Here is a 21,703-nt window from a genome sequence, read left to right as displayed (position 1 = left end):
CAGAGGTATGGCCCTGGCCCTGCCCAGGCTAACATCCTGACTTCTACTCTCCTAGAACAACACAGAAACACATATGTCCAACTGGGGAGTATCCCAGTAAAAAGGTGGCATCTGCCTCATTTGTGTTGTTTCTTTGATGTCTAGAACAGTCTGGTTCATCACATCACACACACACTCTGGCCAGCATCTTGAGTAGAATCAATAGAACTCACAAAGCACTGAAGGCCAGGTGAGCAGGAGGGTCACACAGATCCCAGAAGCCCTGACAGAGGGAAAGTATCTTGGCCAAGTCACAGGCCAGGCAGGGGAAGCACAAAGTGCTTGTTTGGGAATTCTGGCTCTGCATCAGGGCCTTCTATTCTCCTCACGTTGTTAAGACAGAACTTGAACCCCACAGACATGCTTATGGGAAGAAGCTTGAGAAATCTAGTTAGACAAAAGGAAACACTTCTTGACTTATGATTTCAGAGCATTTACTGTGTCCATGTGTGAAGGGTTCTTGGAGGCTACATCCTGTAGCCTGACATGAAAACCCTACAGTTTGAAACCTCTGTTCTCTCTCTCTCTCTCTGAGTTCATTGTGACTCTTTAGGGACCATGGCACAGGCAGGGTTTTCCTGTGGCTTTTTGGGCGGGGCAGGAAAATCCTTCCGGACAAATCAAAATCACTCCAAGTTTCACTATGTAAGTGGGATAAAAACACCTGCTTGGTGGAAGGAGAAATGGAAATCCTTCTGGCCATCCCTTCACTGTTGCCATCCAGCAAGCATCCCTAGTGCCCGTGGAGCCCTGATGGAGTCCATGGTGTAGATCGAGCTGGGATTGAAGTGCGACTTCTGGTGCTGTCACAGCTCCACCTTGGGTGAGTCACGCAGCCTCACCGGGCCTCAGTCTCCTATGCAGACAATGAATCTGGACCATCTGGCAAGCTAGACTTTCAGCTTTGCTGGGAGGACAGCAATTCTATGATTATAAAAGTCTCATTCTTAAGGTTTCACGGCTCTCTGATTCCAACATTCCACTGCTGAGTATTCCAAGTCTGGGACTGCCTGCAGTCTGCCTATGCTGGCGCAGCACCCTGGGGCCCAGGCTGCGAAAAGCGGAATTCATTAACTGCAGAGCACTGCCCAGGGGCACCAGGTTCCCTGGAGAGGGCATGCCCTGTGCAGGATGGAGGAGGTAGGGTGGGGGGCTGGGTGGACCTGAATTGGCAGCCACTCAGTGGGCAGAGCTGGGAGAGGGACCCAGGTCTCCAGACTCCTGCTCTATCTTTAGATCTCCATAGCAACCGTTGTCAGGGCACCGAGCTGAAGGCATGGGCTGAGCTGACTGCCTGTTAGAGGGAGGGGCTTTTGCCTCCCATGTTTCTTCTTTTGCTGGGGGAAAAAAAAACTCTAGCCTGGTAGCCTGAGCCAGGAAAAGGAGACTGAGAGGGAAGCTGTTTGCAGCAGGAAAGGCTTGAGGCCAATAGATAGATAATCCAGGGCAAGTCCTTGCTCTGAAAATATGACCAGGTCATAGAGCCCAAGGCCTTCAGCATGCCAGACTCATGGCACTGAAGTTAAAATGCTTCTTCAAAGAGTCCTGAGCTGCTCCTGGGGTCATTCCCTAAATACTCAGGGAGCACCTGAGCTGAGGGGAGGAGCCCCTAACAGGACCCCTGATTGGAGGGATGAGGGAGACTTCTCCCCATTTCTCCTACTCAACACCTATGCCTTGTGAGTGCAGTGGACCTGGCTTACTAGAGAAGGCCTTCCTGGTCCCCAGGCTAGTGCCTGTAACCCCATCTTCCCTCCACACAGCAAGATGCCAGGAGGGAATGACCCAACCTTGTGAACCAGGTGGGAAATAGAAGTCCAAGGTCACCTGGAAACTCAGCAGCAAGGCTAGCCTAGAAGAGGAAGTAGGAGTCCTTGGTCAGGCCTGCACCCAGCAAGCACCCAGCCATGTCCTTAGTAAACTCAGGGGAGCCGCAGACCAATGCAAATGGCTTCTTTCGGCAGCAGCCCACCAGCTCTTCAACCAGGTCCTGGCCCAGGTGGCCAAAGCGGGTCTTCTCACGGTAACTCCAGGGAAGCTGTTCTGGGGAGTTCTCCTGGGAAGGCAGGAAAAAGCAGAGGTGGTGACTGGAGGTCCTCAGAGTTCCCAAAGCCACTCTGCTGAGTCAAATGAGGAAAGTGAGGTGAGGGGAAAGCCAGCCTTCACCAAGCCCTTCTGCCCAGCAGCAGCGAAAGCTGTCTCCTCCCAGAGCAGGTAAGGCACAGGGAGGAACACACGGGAGGCTGGGCTGGCAGGCCCAAAGCTCGAGGCCCATCACCGCATGCCGCTGCCCTGCAGCAGCTGCACCTGGTGCACTCCTGGATCCATCCCCATCACCTCTGCATGCTTTTGTCCATCTGTGTTAAGGTTTCAATGTCATGTCACGTGTTTTCTCTCATATGCAGAAGCTAGATGTAAAATACACTGGGGTATGATAAATAACATGGGACTCGAGGCATTCACACACAGTGAGACCAAAGGAGGAACACAAAGGTTCAGTGTCTCTGTGCCTTTGATCAGATAGAATAATAGTTATTGAAATGAAATGGAAACAAGAGGTTTTTTTCCTTTGCTGATGTTTTTGTTTTCTTTTTTGTCTTATTTGTTGATCTGTCTTTGGGAGGGCACAGGGGGCACTGAAATGGAGAGACAAAAGGTGAACAAATACAGCAGTGATATTCATTAGACAGGATGTTGAAAATGAACTATTCCACTTGTGAGTGGGCACGGGAAGGAAAAACTGGGAGAAAGCTAGGAAAGGGATGGCATTTTACTCTTTACCTGGCTTGTGTAAGTGTAACCCTTCTGTACATCACCTTTAGAATAACAATTAAAAAGTAAAACTTTACATTAAAAAAAGATTTCCATGTTATATACACTCTTTGAAAATGCTTCTTGAATGCTCACTCCATGCCAGGCACTGTGCTAGGCACTGGGGACAGGAAAGTTACTCAAAGGGTGAGGCTCCAGGTCTTGCCCTGGCTGCATGTCAGCCAGGTCCCAGGGAGCAGCGCTGTCACCATACATAAGTCGCTCACTGAGCACTGCAGAGCCCCTTCCTCTGTCCCCCAGCCTTGGCTCAAAGTTTATTCCTCAGGGTCATAAAATGAAAGTTCTACTTTGCTTCATGGAAGGACTTCTACTTTTGTTGTTGTTGTTGTTGGTCATGAGTCTTGAAGTCTGGGCCTGGGCTCTGTCCCCCAGCTCTTTAGCTCAAGGCTTGGGCTCTGCCACTTGAGCCACAGTGCCACTTCTGGTTTTCTGGTGGTTAATTGGGGATAAGAGTCTCACAGACTTTCCTGCCTGCGTTGGCTCTGAACTGTGACCTTTAGATCTCAGCCTCCTGAGTAGCTAGGATGACAGGCATGAGCCACCAGTGCATGGTAACTTCTACTATTTTAAGTAAGCATTTTTTAAAAATGAGTATGAAAACTTTTTAGAACTATCTTACATAAAGGTCCTGCTGCTCTGTGTTCTTTCTGTGCATGGTCTGTCCTCTCTATGTCTTCTTTCTCTCTTTTTTTTTTTTTTGGTCGGTCGTGGGGCCTGAACTCTGGGCCTGGGTGCTGTCCCTCAGCTCTTCAGCTGAAGGCTAGTACTCTACCATTTGAGTGTCAGCCCCACTTCTAGCTTTTTCTGCTTATGTGGTGCTGAGGAATCGAACCCAGGGCCTCATGCATGCAAGGCAAGCACTCTACCACTAAGCCACCTTCCCAGCCTCTCTGTGTCTTCTCTCTAGGTGGCTGAATCTAGTTGCTGTTGTTTTAAATTTTTTAAATTGTTATTATAAAGGTGACAGATGCACAATTATGTAAGCCAGATAAAGAGTACGTTTCTTTTTGGACAATGTCACCCTTAAGCAAACATTTTTAAGTGTACATATCATTAAGTGCATGTAGCTGAAGAACTTTAGTGAGAGAGGAGTGCAGTGCAGGGCAGTGGGACAGTGACAGAGAAGCCCGGGCTGTGATAGCAAAACTCCAACACCAAGCCAAGGTTCCCGGAGAGCTTCTAGGCTGGGCTTCTACCTCATCAGGGGAAGGAGGAGCAGGTGTGAGGAAAGTCGGGGAAAACACTCCTGGCAGGGGGCAGCAGGAGCAAAGATCTAGTGGGCAGGACGCACAGCACACTGGCACCTGCAAGTGGACCAGTGACACAGGACACAGATGCAGAGAAGGCGGGCCAGGAGACAGGCTGTAGAGGCTGGTAGGGCTGATGGGCTTGGACAAGATCCTAAGAGCAATGGGGAGCCAGGAAAGGGCTGGAAGCAGGGTGGTGATGTGGTCAGATGTGTCCTTCCAGCTGCAGGATAAAGGACAAATTGGCAGAAGCAGGAAGCCCATGAGGACACTGTTACCAGGATCCAAGCAGGGGAGGAAGCATCCTGAGTCAAGAGCATGTGGACAGAAGGAACCAATGCAGTCACTCCTATTCACCACCATGGCATTGACAGCCAGCCCACTCACCAGCCTCCGTCACCATCTGAGCCCTCTACCCTCAAGGCCAACCTCAAATGCACTTACTCTAGAAGTCCTTTTCTCTCATCCCAATCTTTCCTGGGTCCCTACTGGCTTCCAGCACCCTGGATATCCTCCAGCATGAGCACGCTGTGCTGGTTCAGTAAGAGAATAACCTCTGAGCAGTACTGTTTGTACCCAGCTTTCCACTGGCTAGCTGTGCTACTTTTAATTTTTGGATTAGTCCTGGAGCCTGGGTGCTGTCCAAGAGCTTTTTTTTTTTTTTCTATTCAAAGCTAGTGCACTACCACTTGAGCCACAGCTCCATTTCAACTTTTTGCTGATCAACTGGAGATAAGAGTCTCATCGACTTTTCTGCCCAGGTTGGTTTCAAACTGTGATCATTAGATCTCAGCCTCCTGAGTAGCTGTCATGACAAGTGTGATTCACTAGTGCCGGGCATTACTTTGTTCTTAATCTTTCTGTGCCTCAGTTTCCATGCCTGTAAGAGGGGGCACATTGGCAATACAAGTCTTATGAGATTGTAGTGGGATTAAATGAGTCAATACACACTTGTGCTTAAAGGGTGCTAGGCATGGAGAAGTGCTCCATGAAGGGGAATGTGCTCAGCCATCCCTGTGGCTGTCGCCCCATACACAGCTGAGTGCCTAGAGGGCAGGGAATGGGCATCTTCACGCTTGGATATCTCACACCTGGAGCACAGTGGGAAGGGAAAGCTGGCTGGCTGGCAGCCCTGGTGTGCCTCCCAGTTGCCTGCCTTCTTGCCATGGTCCTGGCCCAGGCTCTTGGGCAGAACGGACATGCTTCTAGCTGGTAGCTTGTCCTTGCCCCTCCCCCTCAGGCTGCTCATCCTGCTTCACACCCCTGCTTTAGGCACTTCCTATAGCTGGTAATGATCACCACGTATGACCCTCTCTATGTTCATGGCGTGGAGTGTTGTGCCCTTGGACACAAGTGCCCCTGCAGCCACTGGCCCCAAGGGAGTTCAAGAACTCAGGCTTGGAAAGGGATATCCAATTTCCTGACCCTCCCATCCACCTTGTTGAGGATCCCTTGAACTGTCTTCACAGAGGACACTGAGGAGGAAGAGATCTACAGTACAGGTTAAGGAGACTGACCCTGAGCAACAGGGAATGGGGTGGGGGTGGGGGGTCCCAGCAGGAGACCCAGCCCCAGAGGGTACAGGAAAGAGAAGCAAAGCTACAGAGTCCAGGGAGGCAGAACAAAGGTAGCTGAGGGCCCCCAAACTGTGGCCCTAGGAGGAGGGAAGGATGGATCACTGGAATGAGGAAGGGGCTTTTAGCTAAAGTATCTGCAGCTTGATGAGTCTGATCACAGCTGTCCAGCTAGAGGGATAAAGTAAGGTGGCAGGGAGCCTACTACATACCGTGAACTTAGGCAGTTCTAGATGGAGCCTCTCCTGAGCCCAGCACCATGCTAAGCACTAACAGAGCTACTCATCTGGTCCTGCCTTCCAAGACCTTAAGGCTGCAATTTGTTCTGATTCTGCATCCAGACCCCAGCCCACAGGACTGGTGATACCCCTTGGAGCTCAGGAATACACCCAGGCCTGGGTCCAAGACTTGGTTCACCCATCTACAGCATGACATACAAACTCTAGACCTCTTTGAGCTCCTTCCCTCGTGTGTGTAATGAACATGGTAACACCTGAAGCAGGTAGGTGAAGAGCCTGAGGTGAAGAGACCACAGCTGCTCCTTGGACTGGAAGCAAGCGGACTGCAGCATCTCAGGGCACTTACCTGGCTGAGTACAAAGAAGGTTTGGACATTCCAGAATTGAGCCTGCTCCTGGAGGAAGGTTTTCAGGTAGATGCCCTCAAAGGTCTTGAAGCAGCAGACCAGGGTGACAAAGGTCTCATCGTCTGCATTGTCTGTGATGCTCTGTAGGATGGGTACCATGGGGGCCAGGCCTGTGCCGGCAGCCAACATGAGGAGCTCACCATGCTGGGGAGTAGAATGGGGAGGGTTGATGGACTGGGGGCTCACTTCCCCACTCCACGTTTTTTCTTGGGCTTGCCTGAGCTGAATAGAAGTGTCTCTCCCAGTGTCCCACCCTTCAGTGCCCCCCACTTTTAAATTTTAACCAGCTCTAAGAGAGTCATCCTGACTTGTGAAGGCATCCTGAGGGAAGTCTATTCAACAGAGATTATGGAAATTTGAGGCAGGAGGGGGAGCCTAACGTAGCATAACCCAGCTATTTATTTATTTTTTTGTGTGCCAGTCCTGGGACTTGAACTCAGGGCCTGGGTGCTATCATTGAGCTTTCTGTGCTCAAGGCTGGCACTCTACCCTTGACCACAGCTCCACTTCTGGCTTTTTTGGTGATTAGAGACAAAAGTCTCATGGTCTTTCCTGTCTGGGCTGGCTTTGAACTGTGATCCTCAGATCTCAACCTCTCGAGTAGCTAGGATTATAGACGTGAGCCACTGGCACCCAGCCTTGGCTGTCTTTTAAAGCACCCTAAGAACTCTGCTTACATGCTTCTGCTGCCAGGGAATTCACTACCTCCCAAGGTGGCTTGCTTTTCGCAGGTCAACTGTTCTTGCTAGGGAGGTCTTCCCATCTCCTGCTCCATTGAAACTTGCCCCCATCAAAGCCTTGTTCATACCCAACTCCATTCTAACTCTGTTGCTGGTACATCATGAGGCCCTGGGCTCCCCCTGAGCACCGCATCAATGGTGATGATGATGTTGATGATGATGATAACACATGAACACATTTACAGCACCTATGTGCATGCTCCACTCTTAGCATGTGTATGTGAGACTCGCTCAGTTCCTCCAACAGTGCTCAAGTGAGTCTCTCATCTTATACACACACACGTGCCAAGGACAGTGCTCTTCTGCAGCATTCTCCTGGTACTAGCCATGCTCAGCCCAGCTGTGTTCCCATGCCTCTGGGGCAGGGGAAGGCAGGGGGGAGTTACTCCTGTTTCCTTCTGGCCTAAAGTGGACACTGGGTGGCCAAGAAGAAACCTATTGGATGCCTTGTATACATCAACAAATCACACAGAAATCCCATGTTTCTTACCTAGAGGATCACTGGGCTCAGCAGTGCTCTGTCACTGAACTACACCACATCCCTGATAGCATCACTCTACACATACACACGTATGAGTGTGCATGTGTTTGTCTATATCCCCATGTACGGAGGAGGACTTGGAAGAATACCAAGGTAGTAAGACTGATGTGTTTAGAGAGATGCCCTGCAGATGTTTTTTGTTTTCTTCTATCTCTAGCTGCTGATTTCTTTTTTGGTAGTGAACATGCACTGCATTTGTAATGAGGGGGAAAAAAAACAATAAAAGCTATTTTAAAATTAAACTGAAAGAATGGCACACAAGCATGATTCATTCTTTTCCATTTGTTTTCATTTTGCTTTGTTTTCCTAATTATAAAGATAATAGGCACTCATTTCAGATAATTTGGAAAGTATAATGAAGAAAATAAAAATCACCCATAATTTTGCCACCTAGAGCTGCTAACATTTCATTAAATTTTCCTTTCCTATTTTTTTTCTGTGAATTTTATGTTAGTTTTTTAACCTATGTATATTCATAGTATATACTTACTGTTTGTAGGTAGAAGTATATAACATCATTTATAACCACAACTTTAAAATTCAGGATAATATTTTATCTAGTACCTATAACCCTGCATACAGAGTTCTTTGTTGTTGGCTATTCAGTTGCTTCCATTTTTTTTCTGCAGTATAAATAAAGATACCATGAATATGTGCAAGAGTCAGCATTTTGAATTCTTTTCACAGAATAGATTTCCAAAAGTAGAGCTATTGGGCTGAAGGGTTTAAAGATGCTTAAAGACTCTTGGTCTATCCTGGCAAACTGCTTTCCAGGTGAGTACCAAATAATTTCGGCTTGGGATCTGACCATGCCACGAAGAAAAGGGCAAGAGCTTCTTGAGTTGCTCCTGAGCAGGGGCTGGACTGTATTTAGTCGCATAAGAGGAAGGTACAACTAGAACAGCATCTAAGGACAGAAGGTATCAGTCCTAAAGCCAAGGGCAGCCATTGATAGTGTTGGATTTTGTTTGCTAGTGCCATTTCCATCTCCTCCCATGACCAACCCCAACGATACTTTAGGGATTGAGCTTAAGCTTGGGAAAAATGGCACATGAGCTCCTATGGCTTGGAACAGGAGAATTACAGTTCTAGAGGACAAGCAGGGGAGTCCTCAAGGCTGAGGATGCAGGCACTGACCTTGTTTGGTTGATAGAAGAAGCTTCCAAAAGGTCCTCGCCAGAAAGCTGTGTCTCCTACTCTCCAGGTCTCCACATACCGGGACATCAGCCCAGTCTTGTAGCACTAGGATCAAAGACGGAGAGCACTCAGTGAGGAAGACACATGACCACAGTCCAGCCCACACTGCCATTATGTGGAGCTCTTCCCACATGCTCAGTGCTTCCTATGCGTGAGTTCATCTTGTCCTTCTCCCATCATACAGGCTGGCACTGTCACTCTGAGCTTTCAGATGAAGTCCAGATACTCACATTCAAGGAGATGACAAAGCTTTTGGATGAGAACCCACAGGGCCCACAGCCTTCCTCAGAATCTCAAACCACAAGGATCATGTAGGTAACAGGACTAAGGGAAGAGTTCGTTATAACTAATTACAGTTAGCACTCAGTGCCAGGGATAGTAGGGAGTGGTGGGACTGTGAGACTGGGGGGAGGGGACACTTCAGAGGTTCCAGTACACAGTATGTGGAGCTGATGTACCAAGTCTTTTGATTTTCCAAGAGCAGAAATCCCTACTTTTAACATCTCCCATTTCTGAAGTACCAGCAATTAATTCAAAATTGTGAAACACTATAGACCTAAACCAAGTAGATTTGTTTTTGTTTTTTTGTTTTGTTTTTTTATTTTTGGGTCCGGTTGTGGGGTCTGAGCTCTGGGCCTGGGCGCTGTCCCTCAGCTCTTCAGCTCAAGGCTAGCACTCTACCACTTGAGCCACAGTGCCACTTCTGGCTTTTTTCTTTTTGCTTATGTGGTGCTGAGGAATCGAACCCAGGGCCTCAGGCATGTAAGGCAAGCGCTTTACCACTGAGCCACCTTCCCAGCCCTAGATTTGTACTCTGGATTCAGTTTGTAGGCTACTCATTAATACTTTCTGGATTATGTCTTATATCACTTCCTGACTGAATGAGAAATGAAGGTATGGAAAGGACTCCTTCACAGGGGTGGGCAGTCTATACTACCTGGGCACCTGCCTGCTCTGTGCCAGACACCACGCTGGGCCTTAAGCTGCATGAAGGCAGCAAGTACCTGGATTAGGAAAAGGACTTAATATATGAACCAATTAATTAATCTAGATTTAGGCTTTTCCTTTAAGGAACTTGCAGCCTATGGGGGAACTGTATCTCAGACACAAGGCAGAAACTGTCTAATACCTGGTAAAAAGATAAAGGGCTAGGGACCCTAGCACAGAGTCTACTAAGGATGGCTTCCTGGAGGAGGGAGCATTTGAGACAGTTTAAAGGATAAGCAGGATTAATTCTCTGGGAATGGAAGGTGACATACAGACGGGGCTCTGGGTATCAGGAGTAGTATGGGTCAGAGGTAAGACAGCCCAGGTCTTGTTTTGGGAGGGACACATGGCCATGGTGAGAGGGGGTGAGAGGAAGCGCCAACAGACCTGACTAGAAGATCTGACTATATGAGTCTAACCAGGCTTGAAGGGGACATGAGGCTTTCGTACCCAGACCTACTTTTGAGTACCCATAGCCACTTCTGATACCATTTCAGACTCAGTGCACACTGTCTGTACAAGGCAAGGGAAGTCTTCGGCTGGGAGGAAGCCTTCTACTTCACTCCTGCTTTGCTACAGGTTGTGTCTTGAGGACACTTTGGTTTTTGGCACCAGTCTTGAGGAAGCACAGCTGTGGCCCAAGCAGTCCCGTGGCACGGAGAGCACCAAGGAGAAGGAAAGGATTCTTCTGCATTTCCAGCAGCCGCACAGAGCCTGGCCCAGAGTAAGTGCACAATACACACTTAGAAACACAATTGAGACTGAGCTTTTGTCCTACTTGGGCTCATATTGCCTAAGGGGCCTTTGAACTTTGGTTTCTTCATCTGGAAAGCAGTGCTAATATCATCTACTGAAAGGCAGCAATGAAAACAAAGATCCAGAAGCAGAGCCCAGAGTCCCAGGTACTGGAGAAGGGGGAGCCATCCCCCATACACACATACTTCCTGTCTGCTTGGGAAGGTAAACCCCAGGCCCCCTGCTGCCTTCCCAACTGGCAAAGACATTTCCGGCTCTTCCCAGCCAGCGGCTTAGGGATAATGAGGTACCTCTCTAAAGAGAGGCTTTCCGGCAAACGAAGGAGAAAATCAGCCTTGCAGCTGGGAGGGATCCAGCTGCTCTGGAGGGCTGTCTCCGGCTTATCCTCTCAGCAGAAACACACCCAGACAAGCAGCGCAGGGAAGCAGGCCATTTGGAGAGGATTTGTGGAATCTCCCAGACAAACATTCTCATGCAGAAGGGAGCCCATCCAGGCTTATGTGTGACGGAGTAAACATTCGGGTTCTGCAGGAAGGCAAGCAGGGAAGGTGGGGGCCAGAGACAGCACGGGGGTCTTTGAGCTGGGGGCTGGGGCTTGCCCCCTTTTATAGCATTTCTTACTAGCTGTGGACCACGGGTCTTCTGGTGTCTGACAATTCATCAGTGAGATAAGATAATAATGCACAGCTGCCTCACAAGGGGTCAGGATGTGAGAGGTCTTTACCCACATTGGTGTTGCCCAGGATTCATCTAGGAAATAATGGTTGAGAGCTACATACTTGATACTGCGCTTGCTGGAGGTCCAAATGTTAAAACCAGCAGCTTCATGTACAACAACCCAAGTATTCTCTCTATAAGGTCCACTCCTGGATGGCGAGCAGACTCCATCCTCCTCACAGCAAAGTCTCCACCCAGTACCTGCGTTACCTAGGCAACTGGCACACCTGGAAGAGGTCACATCTGCATCTGCTGAAGTCATATCTGAATTTGATGTGGCCACACCTTTCTCCACCCATACCCTAGATAAGGCCTAGCCCAGACCCAGACACTCTCTTTCCCAGTTCTCTTCTCTTTCCCAGCTCTTTCCCAGCTCTCTTTCCCAGGCCTTTCCCAGCCATGTGGAGGGCCAACATGGCCTGGTGCCAGCCAGAACGATGAATAAACCTATCCCTTACCTGAAAACCACGTGCATGGTGCTGTTCTTACTCGGCTACCTCTTTTTAAAAGCCTAACACTCTCCACACAACTAGGCCTCCATGACTTCATGTGTTTATTGCTTAGTCCTTGGGTCTCTGGAGCATTAAGTGTTCAACTTATTTACTCTATCTCTACCAGCTTGTCTGTCCTTATGGCTGCTTCACAAGCACTGTTTCCTCCTGCCACTCAGGCCAGGTACATTTCCCAGACGACTTGTTCTGTCTGGCTATTTGTTCTCACAGCCTAAAGTGCGATTCCCTGCTACCATTAATTGTTCTCTTTCTTCAGAGGTTAGGTCAGGTTAGCTCAGTCCACAGGGTTCTCATGCCCTACCTTCTGTCTGACTTTCTCAACCTACATCCTGCCCGCTTGGCTAGCCTCCTGTGTCAGGATCAAAGACTTACTACCCCAATTCATGCCTCTTCTGCTGTGCTGTTCCCAGCACCCAGCTTCCTTCTCACAATTTCCCTCATTCCCCACTCCTTAAGCAGAGAGTGTGAAGATGAAGCTCTGCTTTGCAGTCTGTTTCCCTGCATCCCAGCTGCCTCCTCTGTCAGAGCATTTCTCCCTCATACTAAGTGTAAGGTCTGCTCCTGGATGGTGAGCAGACTCCACCCTCCTCGCAGCAGTCTCCGCCCAGTTACCTGCATTACCTAGGCAACTGGCACACCTGGAAGAGGTCACATCTGCATCTGCTGAGGTCACATCTGAATTTGATGTGGCCACACCTTTCTCCGCCCATACCCTAGATAAGGCCTAGCCCAGGCCCAGATGCTCTCTTTTCTAGCTCTTTTCTCAGCTCTTTCCTTCTCTTTCCCAGCTCTCTCTTCTCTTTCCCAGCTCTCTCTTCTCTTTCCCAGCTCTCTCTCTTTCCCAACTCTCATTCCCAGGCCTTTCCCAGCCATGTGGAGGGCCAACATGGCCTGGTGCCAGCCAGAACGATGAATAAACCTACCCCTTACCTGAATACCACGTGTGTGGTGCTGTCCTTACTCGGCTACCTCTTTTTAAAAACCTAACACTAAGAGTCTTGATTCCATCATTTGTCCTGTGGGGCAGTTCTTCATGGGCAGGCAAGGTGTCTGACTCACTTCTGGATCCCATCCTAACACACATTAGGTGTGGGGACTTGTTTCCCTTCTCAGCCCAGATCAGGCTCACTTTCCACCCAAGGACAGAAGGTGAAAGGAGTGGCTTTCCCTAAAATCCCACAGGAACATGTCCCCCCTAGGGGGTCCAGCAGCCCCCTCTCCAGTAGATAAGGAAAGGAAAGGATGACCCTTCACTTAGGCCTACCACCAGTGCAATCTTCTTCCATGCTAGCACTCCCTATTCCAACCACACTGGCAACGGAGGTACAAGTCTGACAACTTGGAGCTTCTTCTACTACAGTCAACTCACCTTGATTAAAACGTCAAAGTATCCTTCTGCATCGGTAGGGCTGATGGGCGTATAGGCTCTCTGAATTTCTAAGTCATCTACCATCCCTCTGAGAAGAAGCATACAGATGGTCAGCCATTCATTTAACAGACCTTGACCTGGCACTTTCTTCAGTGAAGGTGGGATCCAGTCTTCCCCAGAAGCCCTCACCAAGAGGCAGGCCAAGTATCACAGAAATAGCCCTGGGCTCACCCACTGCCACATTCTTGTTGTGAGGCCCAGGCAGGTCATTTAATCTCTCAGCAGCACCTCCTGAAAAATGGGGACAGCTGTCTATGTCCTGTTTGTGTGGCTTCATTGGAATCGCTTCAAAAAATACACTGATGATGTGCTTAGGGAACAATACTGTGGTTTGCCCTGACTTCTTCTCCACCAGAGTGATAAGGATAAAAAGAACTGCTAATTCCAGTAACATCAGAACTGGAAGGATCCTCAAAAGGGCCCTGGTACAAAGGCCTGCCCTCGGCATTAATCATCTCTACAATATCAAAACAGGGTCAAGATATCAGTCAGCAGTAGCAATAATAGTCATGTTGTATTAATGCCTAGTAGGCTTCCAGTATAGTACATGCCTTATTTTATTTTAAACAATGACTCCAATGCATAATCTAATGCTCAGAGAAGGAGAGTCATTTGCACAGCTAGAATTCAACCACAGCTCAGACTCCAAGCTAGGTTCTTCACTACTGCTCTTCTATGGAAGCCAGGCATGGAAGTTCACACTTATTATCTCAGCATGGTCAAGAGTTTGAGACTAGCCAGGGTTACACAGTAAGACCTCTTAAACAAAAACAAGACAAAGCTGTGTGTGTGTGGGGGAGAGGGGGGTGGCTCACATCTGTAATCCTAGCTAATCAGGAGGCTGAGATCTGAGGATCATGGTTCAAAGCCAGCCTCAGCAGAAAAGTCGGTAAGACTCTTATCTCCAATTAATTACCAGAAAACTAGAAGTGGTGCTGTGGCTCAAAGCAGTAGAGTGCTAGCCCTGAGTGAAAAAGCTCAGGGACGTGCCCAGGCTCTGGGTTCAAGCCCCATGACTGACCAAAAATAAAATAAAATAAAGACAAAAAAAGCAAAAACAAACAAACAAAAAAAAAAAACCCAACCAAACAACCAAACAAAAAAAACAGGACTGCACAGGAGGGAGCACCAAAACACTCCTCTTTCCAGCCCAATGTGCTAAAAAACATTGTGCTCTAAATTCTGCAGATTAGAAAGGCCTTGTCTCAATGCATTCAAGGTACTAAGTGAAATGGAAAATTAAGAACTGTTAAGGAGGGGCTGGGAAGGTGGCTCAATGGTAGAGCGCTTGCCTTGCATGTGTGAGGCCCTGGGTTCGATTCCTCAGCACCACATAAGCAAAAAGAAAAAAGCCAGAAGTGGTGCTGTGGCTCAAGTGGTAGAGTGCTAGCCTTGAGCTGAAGAGCTGAGGGACAGCGCCCAGGCCCAGAGTTCAGAGTTCAGGCCTCACGACTGGCCCCCCCCCCCCCCCCCCGCCCAAAAAAAAAAAGAAATGTTAAGGAAGCAAATGAAGAAATAATGAAAAGAACATATGGCATTGGTTAGATGCAAAGAAATACCATGAAATCTGCTGTACAGAGGTCAAACTGATATGCTTCAGAGACAGAAATGGCTGCTCTCTGTGCAATGGGTATTCGAGGATGAACAAGCTGCTGGCAGGCAGACGCTTAGAGAAAGGACAATGTGGGTAAGTCAGGAGTTGGCAGGGGGTTGCGAGACCAAGACAAGAGCACATGTGGCGTGGGGAGCGAGAATTTGAAGAAAGGAAGCTGAGAGTCTTGGATTTGGCTTCATCTCAGAAGCGATGAAGCACACCAGCAGTATCTGAATAGGGAGAGAGGTCAGAGTGTGTGTGCTAGGAATATCACTGAGGTAGTAAAAAGGAGGGAATAAGGGGCCATCCTAGAGATGGGGTGTTCTGTTTGTTCACAGGTTTATGCATGGAAGGTTGTGTGGGACTGAAGCCTGCACTGGGTTCTTCCTGCCACCTGCCACAGCGAACTTTAAGGACTGCCAACCAGGCCACAGGCCAGAAGGAGCTGGAAACAAACACCAGAGTCCACCAAGAGATCAATGGCCAGAGTCTGAGCAGCAATAAGCAATAAGCTCTCTCCTGTTCCCACCTTGTCTTCTAGCTACATTTTTCTCTTCCCATAAGTTTCAGTATTTTCAGTGCACAGATTTAAGCCTTTACCTCTTTTTAATGCACACATGCTCTCAACTGCCATCCAACTATGTGCAGATGACTCCAGATCCATGTCCACAGCTCAGATCTTTCTTCCAAGCCTCAGGCCCCCCCTAGATGACTGCCTGGCAAACACTTGTACCTGGCATCCAACAGAGTCTTGTTCCTGACAAGGTAGTTATGGGGACCAGCATGGGAGTAGAGTACCAAAAATGGGCCAGCAGGAACCTCAGAGGAGTGGTTGACTGTAATTCAGTAGCTAGGCAGTCTGGTTTGAATTCTGCCTCCGTGACATAGTAACTTTGGGATACTGAGTGGCTCTGAGCAGTTCCTTATTTACAATGACAGTAGCCTTTTTTATTTTTTAAAACAATGGGTGTTAATGACATTAGGTCAAGAGCACAGGTTCTAGAGCCAGACTGCTTGTCTTCAACTCCTAGCTCCAATACTTCCAAATTGTGTGACCTTGGGCAAAATCCTGAACCTGACTTCAGTTTCCTCTGGGGAATGACAGTGGCACCTATCACACAGGACTTTCTGAAGGATAAATGAGCTCATGCATATAAAGCACACACTCTAGGCCATGGGATGTGTGTACTATTATTTATCACAAAAACACATTACTGAACTTTATCCCAAGAACCCTTTGAGTCACATGTTACTATGCCTATCTTGAAGGAGGTGACAAGAAGTCCTAAGGGAAGTCAAGCAAGCTTCCCAAGACTACCTAGTTGGCAAATGGCAAAGCAAAGCAGCAAATTTTGGTCCTCCCACTATCTGAGTGTACCGCAGGATGAGGTGCTGCCCTGGCTGAAGGCCAAGCTGGCTGTTCCCAGGCAGTGCAAACCGGATGTGGTAGGTGTCAGCAGGGAGTCTCTCCATGGCACTGATGCGGAAGGCCAGGAAGGTCTCTGGGCTCAGCTCAGAAGAACAGCTCTGCAACAGAGGAAGACCTGGCTAGTGGCCAGCCCAAGGACACGCAGCATCCTTCCCACTTTCCCCAGTGAAAGCTGTGTCAGCTGGTGAATGTTCTGTGTGATAGACGGTCCCACCTTACCTCCTCAGGCTACAGTGCAGGGCTCTTAGTATGCTCCTAAAGGCCCAGACAACCCATCTGAAAGCCTCATTCTATCTCCCCAACTTCAGGTGCCAGACTTTTCTTCCTTCTTCCAAGACCACCTGCTCCTTCCTGTCTCTAAGACTTTACTGCTTAAGCAGTATCCTGTATCCAGAGTACTTACTTCCAACACATAAAACATCTGCTCATCTTCCAACTTGCTAAATTTCAAGCCTATAAAGTAGAGAAGCTAATGAGACCCCAAAAACAATCTCATCCAATATCCTTCTATCATGTATGGGGAAACTGAGGCTGTATGGTAAGGGCTTGTTTTATCCAGACTCATACTGTGAGAAGGGACTCAAATTCATGTCATCTGAGTATCGGCCTATTGTCCTTTAGTAACCCTTACTATGCTTTCTCAGGAAGTCTTTTCTGAATGTCATGACTCATACCTCTCACTCTCTCTCTCTCTCTCTTATGAAATGCCCACATTGGATTCAACTGACCTACTCAGGTCAGGGCACAGTGCAAAATTTGGAACTCCAGTTAACTTATTGTAGTGTTGACAGTGTCACAGTATTGACATACATTCTCGGGCTTAGTAACCAAGGCTTTATCTCTTTTCTATACTTTCATCTGGGTCAAGATGACCTTTTCCTCATCAGCCAGAACACCTGGGTACCCCCTATCACAGCTTCTGGGGCTTAGGAAAGAGCTCCAGACTGGGAGTCAGGTGTAGTGGTTTTAGCTTTAGCTCAGTTGCTGCCCACCCTTGAGAACTAACACAGGTTATTTGGTCCTGTAGGTGACAGTTTCCTCATCTATAAAAAGGAGCCACTCATCCCATATAACTTTACAAGATATCATGAAGGTTGAAAGAGATAACAATGTAGGAATATTTATAAAATTTATATTTATAAATTGCCATGGAAATGTAACTTTTTTTCTATTATGAGTGTTTTAGTAAAAGTTAAAATGAATTTACTATTAGGTTGAAATACACTATTTTTACATTCACTATTTTTATTGAAATATGCTAATTTTTATTAGGTGATGACAGCTACTATTTATTAAGCACCTACTATGTGCCCTGTGTTTTATATATTTATCCCATAAAATCCTAACAGTAGCCTACAAATTAGGCACTACTTTTCACCATATTTAGATCAGAAAACATAGGTTTAGCAAACTAAAGTTACATACTTATCATCATACAATTAACTGGCTGAATGGAACTTTAGCTCACGTTCTTTGTATTATAACCTTGCAATTCCATTCCCTTTTTATAGCTGAGGTTTTGAAAGCTGGCATCCTGGCATCTTGATTTTATTATTCACTTCCTTGTGCTTATATCACAGGACATGGTACCTAGTAGATCCTCAAGAAACTCATTTATTCATTCAACAACTATTTATTGACTGCAATGCCAGGGTTTACTCAGTTGCTAAGGATTGAACAGTGAGCAAGACAAAGCCCTCTTCTTTCAAAGAACTTTCAAAGGAGATAGACAATATCCATTTGAACAGTTATATCTTGAAGATATCTAGTACAACTGATAATCAAGAAAAGAAATGTGGGGGTTGGGAAGGTGGCTCAGTGGTAGAGTGCTTGCCTTGCATGCATGAGGCCCTGGGTTCAATTCCTCAGCACCACATAAGCAGAAAAAGCAGAAGTGGAGCTATGGCTCAAGTGGTAGAGTGCTAGCCTTGAGCTGAAGAGCTGAGGGACAATGCTCAGGCCCAGAGTTCAGGCCCCATAAGTGACAAAAAAAAAAAATAAGAGAGAGAGGGAGAGAGAGAGAGAGAGAGAGAGAGAGAGAGAGAGAGAGAGAGAGAGAGAGAGAAATGTGGCGGGGTACTGGTGGCTCACGCCTGTAATCCTAGCTACTCAGGAGGCTGAGATCTGAGGATCATGGTTCAAAGCCAGTCTGTGAGACTCTTATTTCCAATTCCAACTGGAAGTGGTGCTGTGGCTCAAATGGTAGAGAGCAAGCCTTGAGCTGAAAAGCTGAGGAACAGTGCCCAGGCCTGGAGTTCAAGCCCCATGACCGACAAATAAAAGGAGTGAAATGTGATTTGAACAGAGATCAGAAAGAAGTGAAGGGGCGTGCCACATAGAGATGCAGGCAGAGAGAGAGAAGAAACATAGACTGTTAGGAGCATTTTCCAGTCATTGCAGAGGCCACTATGCTCTGGTCCCCATTTTTCTGTGGCAGAACTACAAGGATTTAACAAAAATAGATACAAAATTGGGTTTTGTGGTTTGAAGAAACAACTGCACTTCTTTATGATGTATTATCTACAGCTTCAGAATAACATAAATGACTCTAGAGGGCTGAGCTTTGCTCTAGCTGGGGCCCCAACAATGGAGGACAGTTAGCCAGAGTGATGAGGAGGCCTATTGCATAGACAGAGGCAGCAACAGAAAGAAATGCCATCACACTACAAGGTCAACAGGAACATGAGCAGTGGGAAACCTACTCTGAGGTGGAAAGCCAGGATGGGGACAGATTCAAAACCAGGAGTATGCAGTCTCAGAAGGAAAGGGTCCTCAGTTTCCCTGTCTATTTAGTATAGGTGTTGAACTCTATAGTGATCTGATACCTACAATTATTAACTGTGAAAACTCTCAAGCATCGAAAAGGACTAAATTGGTTCAGACTGACTGCAGTCCCCTAGGAGTTCAGAAAAGGAAGGAAAAATCAGTTAGGGTCAGAGAAGAAGAAACAACATTCCCTATGGGCCTAGTATATGCTATTTGCTCTATGAATCAAGCCTATGCCTATCTTGCTCATTCTCACATCCTCAATTGCTTAGAGCTGGATGTATAATGGTTACTCAGTAGATAATGAAGTGAAATGTCAGGCTCTGTACTAAACATTACAAATGTTCAGTCCCATTTTATAGAAGGGAAAACTAGGGCTGAGGGAGGTTAATGGACTTTGCCTAAATAAAAACCACACAGCTGTTAAAATGTTTGTTCCAGGCCTGGATTTTAATCCTGGATCTGTCTGTTTCCATTTTGTTCACTCTTTCCTCTCCCCTGTTCAAGGTACTTGGCAAAAGCAAGACCACATAGACTCTGTCACCCTGGGCCTCCAGTTTGAAGACTGACTTCCTCACCTGTGATTGCTTCTCATTTAGTAGGTTCCTGTCATTGCTGGCTCGGGCTGCCTCCCACCTTGCTAGGTCTCGGTGATACAGGTCAAAGACACAGGGAGAGCAGCCGCTGCCACAGCACTGGGAAGGCAAGGGCTCCATTGGTCGCAGCTGCAGCCAGTCTTCCTCAGCATCATCCTCCGTCCTCTCTTCCATTGTTAGTGGGGTAGGGGCAGCCTGGGAAGGACAAATAGGCATTTTTCCCAGAGCAGTCTGTGCTCTGTAATGTCACAGGCACAAGCTCTTCTGTCTTGCCTACCTGGAAGGAAAACATGGAGGTTATAATCTGGACTCCTCTATTCTTCATTCTCCTCAAAGCCTGCAAGTATTAGGTTCTGGGGACAAGGATGGATCAACCACAGATCTGTTGTTTGGTAGAGTGGACTTACCACTCACTCCCATTGATTTTAGAAGGACAGTCCCTCAGTGTGAAATATTCTTAGTAGAGAAAGGATTTGGCTTCAGAGAACTCCACTGCATGTGAATTCTACAACTTCAAGAAGGTCTAGGGCTGGGAGCCCTGTGAGGGCAAAGATCACATTTTATTCTTTAAGCATTTTCCCATCAAATACAGCCTGGCATATGGTAGGCTCTTAGGAGACTAGTGGATGCTCAGCCCATTTATAAACATGGACTGGGAGCTAGGCACAGTGGTAGGTGCTGAGAGACAATGGAAGGCATGGTTCCCTAGCTTAAAAGATCTAGCATGGCCAGGCACTGGTGGCTCACACCTGTCATCCTAGCTACTCAGGAGGCTGAGATCTGAGGATCATGGTCCAAAGCCAGCCCAGGCAGGAAAGTCCGTGAGACTCTCATCTCCAATTAACCACTGGAAAACTGGAAGTGGCAGTATGGCTTAAGTGATAGAGCGCTCACCTTGAGCTGAAGAGCTCAGGGACAGCACCCAGGCTCAGAGTTCAAGCCCTATCACTGACAAAAAAAAAAAAAAAAAGATCTAGCATGGTGTTACATCAATCCATTCCAATCCATTTCTACCACATGCTGTGTACCACGTATATATCAATAGTGAATAAAGTTTGGTCTCTTTATACCAGTTTCTTATTCCTTGTGACTCTGGGAGACTAATGTAGAAGTTGGCCATTCAGTCATAAATTTAAAGACATGGTTCATGCCATTCCTTCTTCTCAAGTCTATCTTTCCAGTCTAAGAAGCCAGGCTTTGACATACATGATTGCTTCTGCCTGGATGCCTCTCCTTTACTCTTCAGGCCTTGGCTAAAAGGTCATCTCCCCTTAGGGGCCCTCCCTAAACCTCCCCTTTATCTACTCTCTCCTGCATTCTATTTGATTCTATTATATATTCATTATACATGCACTTTCAACACACAGGGGAAACAGCAGTAAAGAAACAGAAACCCCTGCACTCATGGGAAAGACTGTCATTAAAATAAAAATGAAAAACATAGTATGACAATGTGAAATACAAAAGAAAAAAGAACTAGGGAGAAGGGACAGGAAGTGTATGTGTGTGCTGCTATTATTTGTTTACTCTGCCTGCATTCTGTCTGTGTCTCCTACTAAAACGTAAGCTCTACACCTCATGTTTTACTCACCAATGCCAACCTGGTGCTCAGCACAGCCAGGCATGCAACAGCAGGTGTTGAGCAAAGGTGTTTTGAGCAGCCTTGCACGCTAAGGCCCTGCCTCCAGGAAGAGAAAAAGAGAAATTCCTTAGGAACAGGAAGAAAGTCGCTGCAGGCAGGCTCTGGGGAAGAGATCGGCAGAAGCAGCAGTGGTGTGCGGGCCTGGTGGTGTGGACAGGGCCGCACTCACTCGCAGGCCGGCGGAGGGGAGGCCGGGAAGCTCGGCTGTAGTAAGACGTGGGTGGAAAGAAAACTTTTCCTGAGTTAAGAGCATGGAGCTGCACAGGTACACCCGCTAAGGTATTTCTATCCCTATGTTTACAGCAAGATACGCTGAGAGCTCCTCCAAGCTCCTACGGCGCTTAAGCTGACAAAGATGAGCGAGGCTCAGCTTTGAGGTTTGGGAGCTCACCTGTCGCTCCCCGGTCCCTGCCTCCGCCACTCACCTAAACTCCAGCAGTCCCCTCACGTAAGGACGTGA

General features: G+C 47.5%; 1 protein-coding gene across 3 annotated transcripts; it reads right to left on the bottom strand.

Moving 5' to 3' along the window:
• Positions 1–456: 456 nt before the first annotated feature.
• LOC122099133 (NADH-cytochrome b5 reductase-like) lies at positions 457–21,686 on the bottom strand. 3 transcript variants are annotated; one of them, XM_042669718.1, is made up of 8 exons: positions 21,669–21,686; positions 21,193–21,279; positions 19,584–19,796; positions 16,189–16,337; positions 13,157–13,244; positions 8,756–8,860; positions 6,278–6,481; positions 457–2,095 (listed from the first exon to the last, which is right to left on the bottom strand). In XM_042669718.1, exons 3-8 carry the CDS (start codon positions 19,773–19,775, stop codon positions 1,892–1,894), a joined length of 942 nt encoding a protein of 313 aa, XP_042525652.1. In that variant the 5' UTR covers positions 19,776–19,796; positions 21,193–21,279; positions 21,669–21,686; the 3' UTR covers positions 457–1,891. The 3 variants fall into 3 exon arrangements, with proteins under 3 accessions (XP_042525652.1, XP_042525651.1, XP_042525649.1); XM_042669717.1 differs by lacking the exons at positions 21,193–21,279; positions 21,669–21,686 and adding an exon at positions 21,635–21,655; XM_042669715.1 differs by lacking the exons at positions 21,193–21,279; positions 21,669–21,686 and having other exon boundaries at positions 19,584–19,877.
• Positions 21,687–21,703: the final 17 nt, after the last annotated feature.

This window comes from Dipodomys spectabilis, unplaced genomic scaffold (genome assembly GCF_019054845.1).
Source record: "Dipodomys spectabilis isolate Male_0828 unplaced genomic scaffold, ASM1905484v1 ptg000504l, whole genome shotgun sequence".
Classification (NCBI taxonomy): Eukaryota; Metazoa; Chordata; class Mammalia; order Rodentia; family Heteromyidae; genus Dipodomys; species Dipodomys spectabilis.
Note: the sequence above shows the minus strand (reverse complement) of the source record. Positions and strands in the feature narration are given on the sequence as shown.

What these genes read in the sequence shown, in the direction of transcription:
- LOC122099133 (XM_042669715.1), bottom strand. Translation starts at nt 19,817, where the DNA reads ATGCCTATTTGTCCTTCCCAGGCTGCCCCTACCCCACTAACAATGGAA. An exon ending in TCTTCTATCAACCAAACAAG is followed by an intron (nt 6,482 to 8,755) that starts GTCAGTGCCTGC and finishes TCTACTCCCCAG; the next exon opens with CATGGTGAGCTCCTCATGTT. An exon ending in CCTTCTTTGTACTCAGCCAG is followed by an intron (nt 2,096 to 6,277) that starts GTAAGTGCCCTG and finishes CTGCCTTCCCAG; the next exon opens with GAGAACTCCCCAGAACAGCT.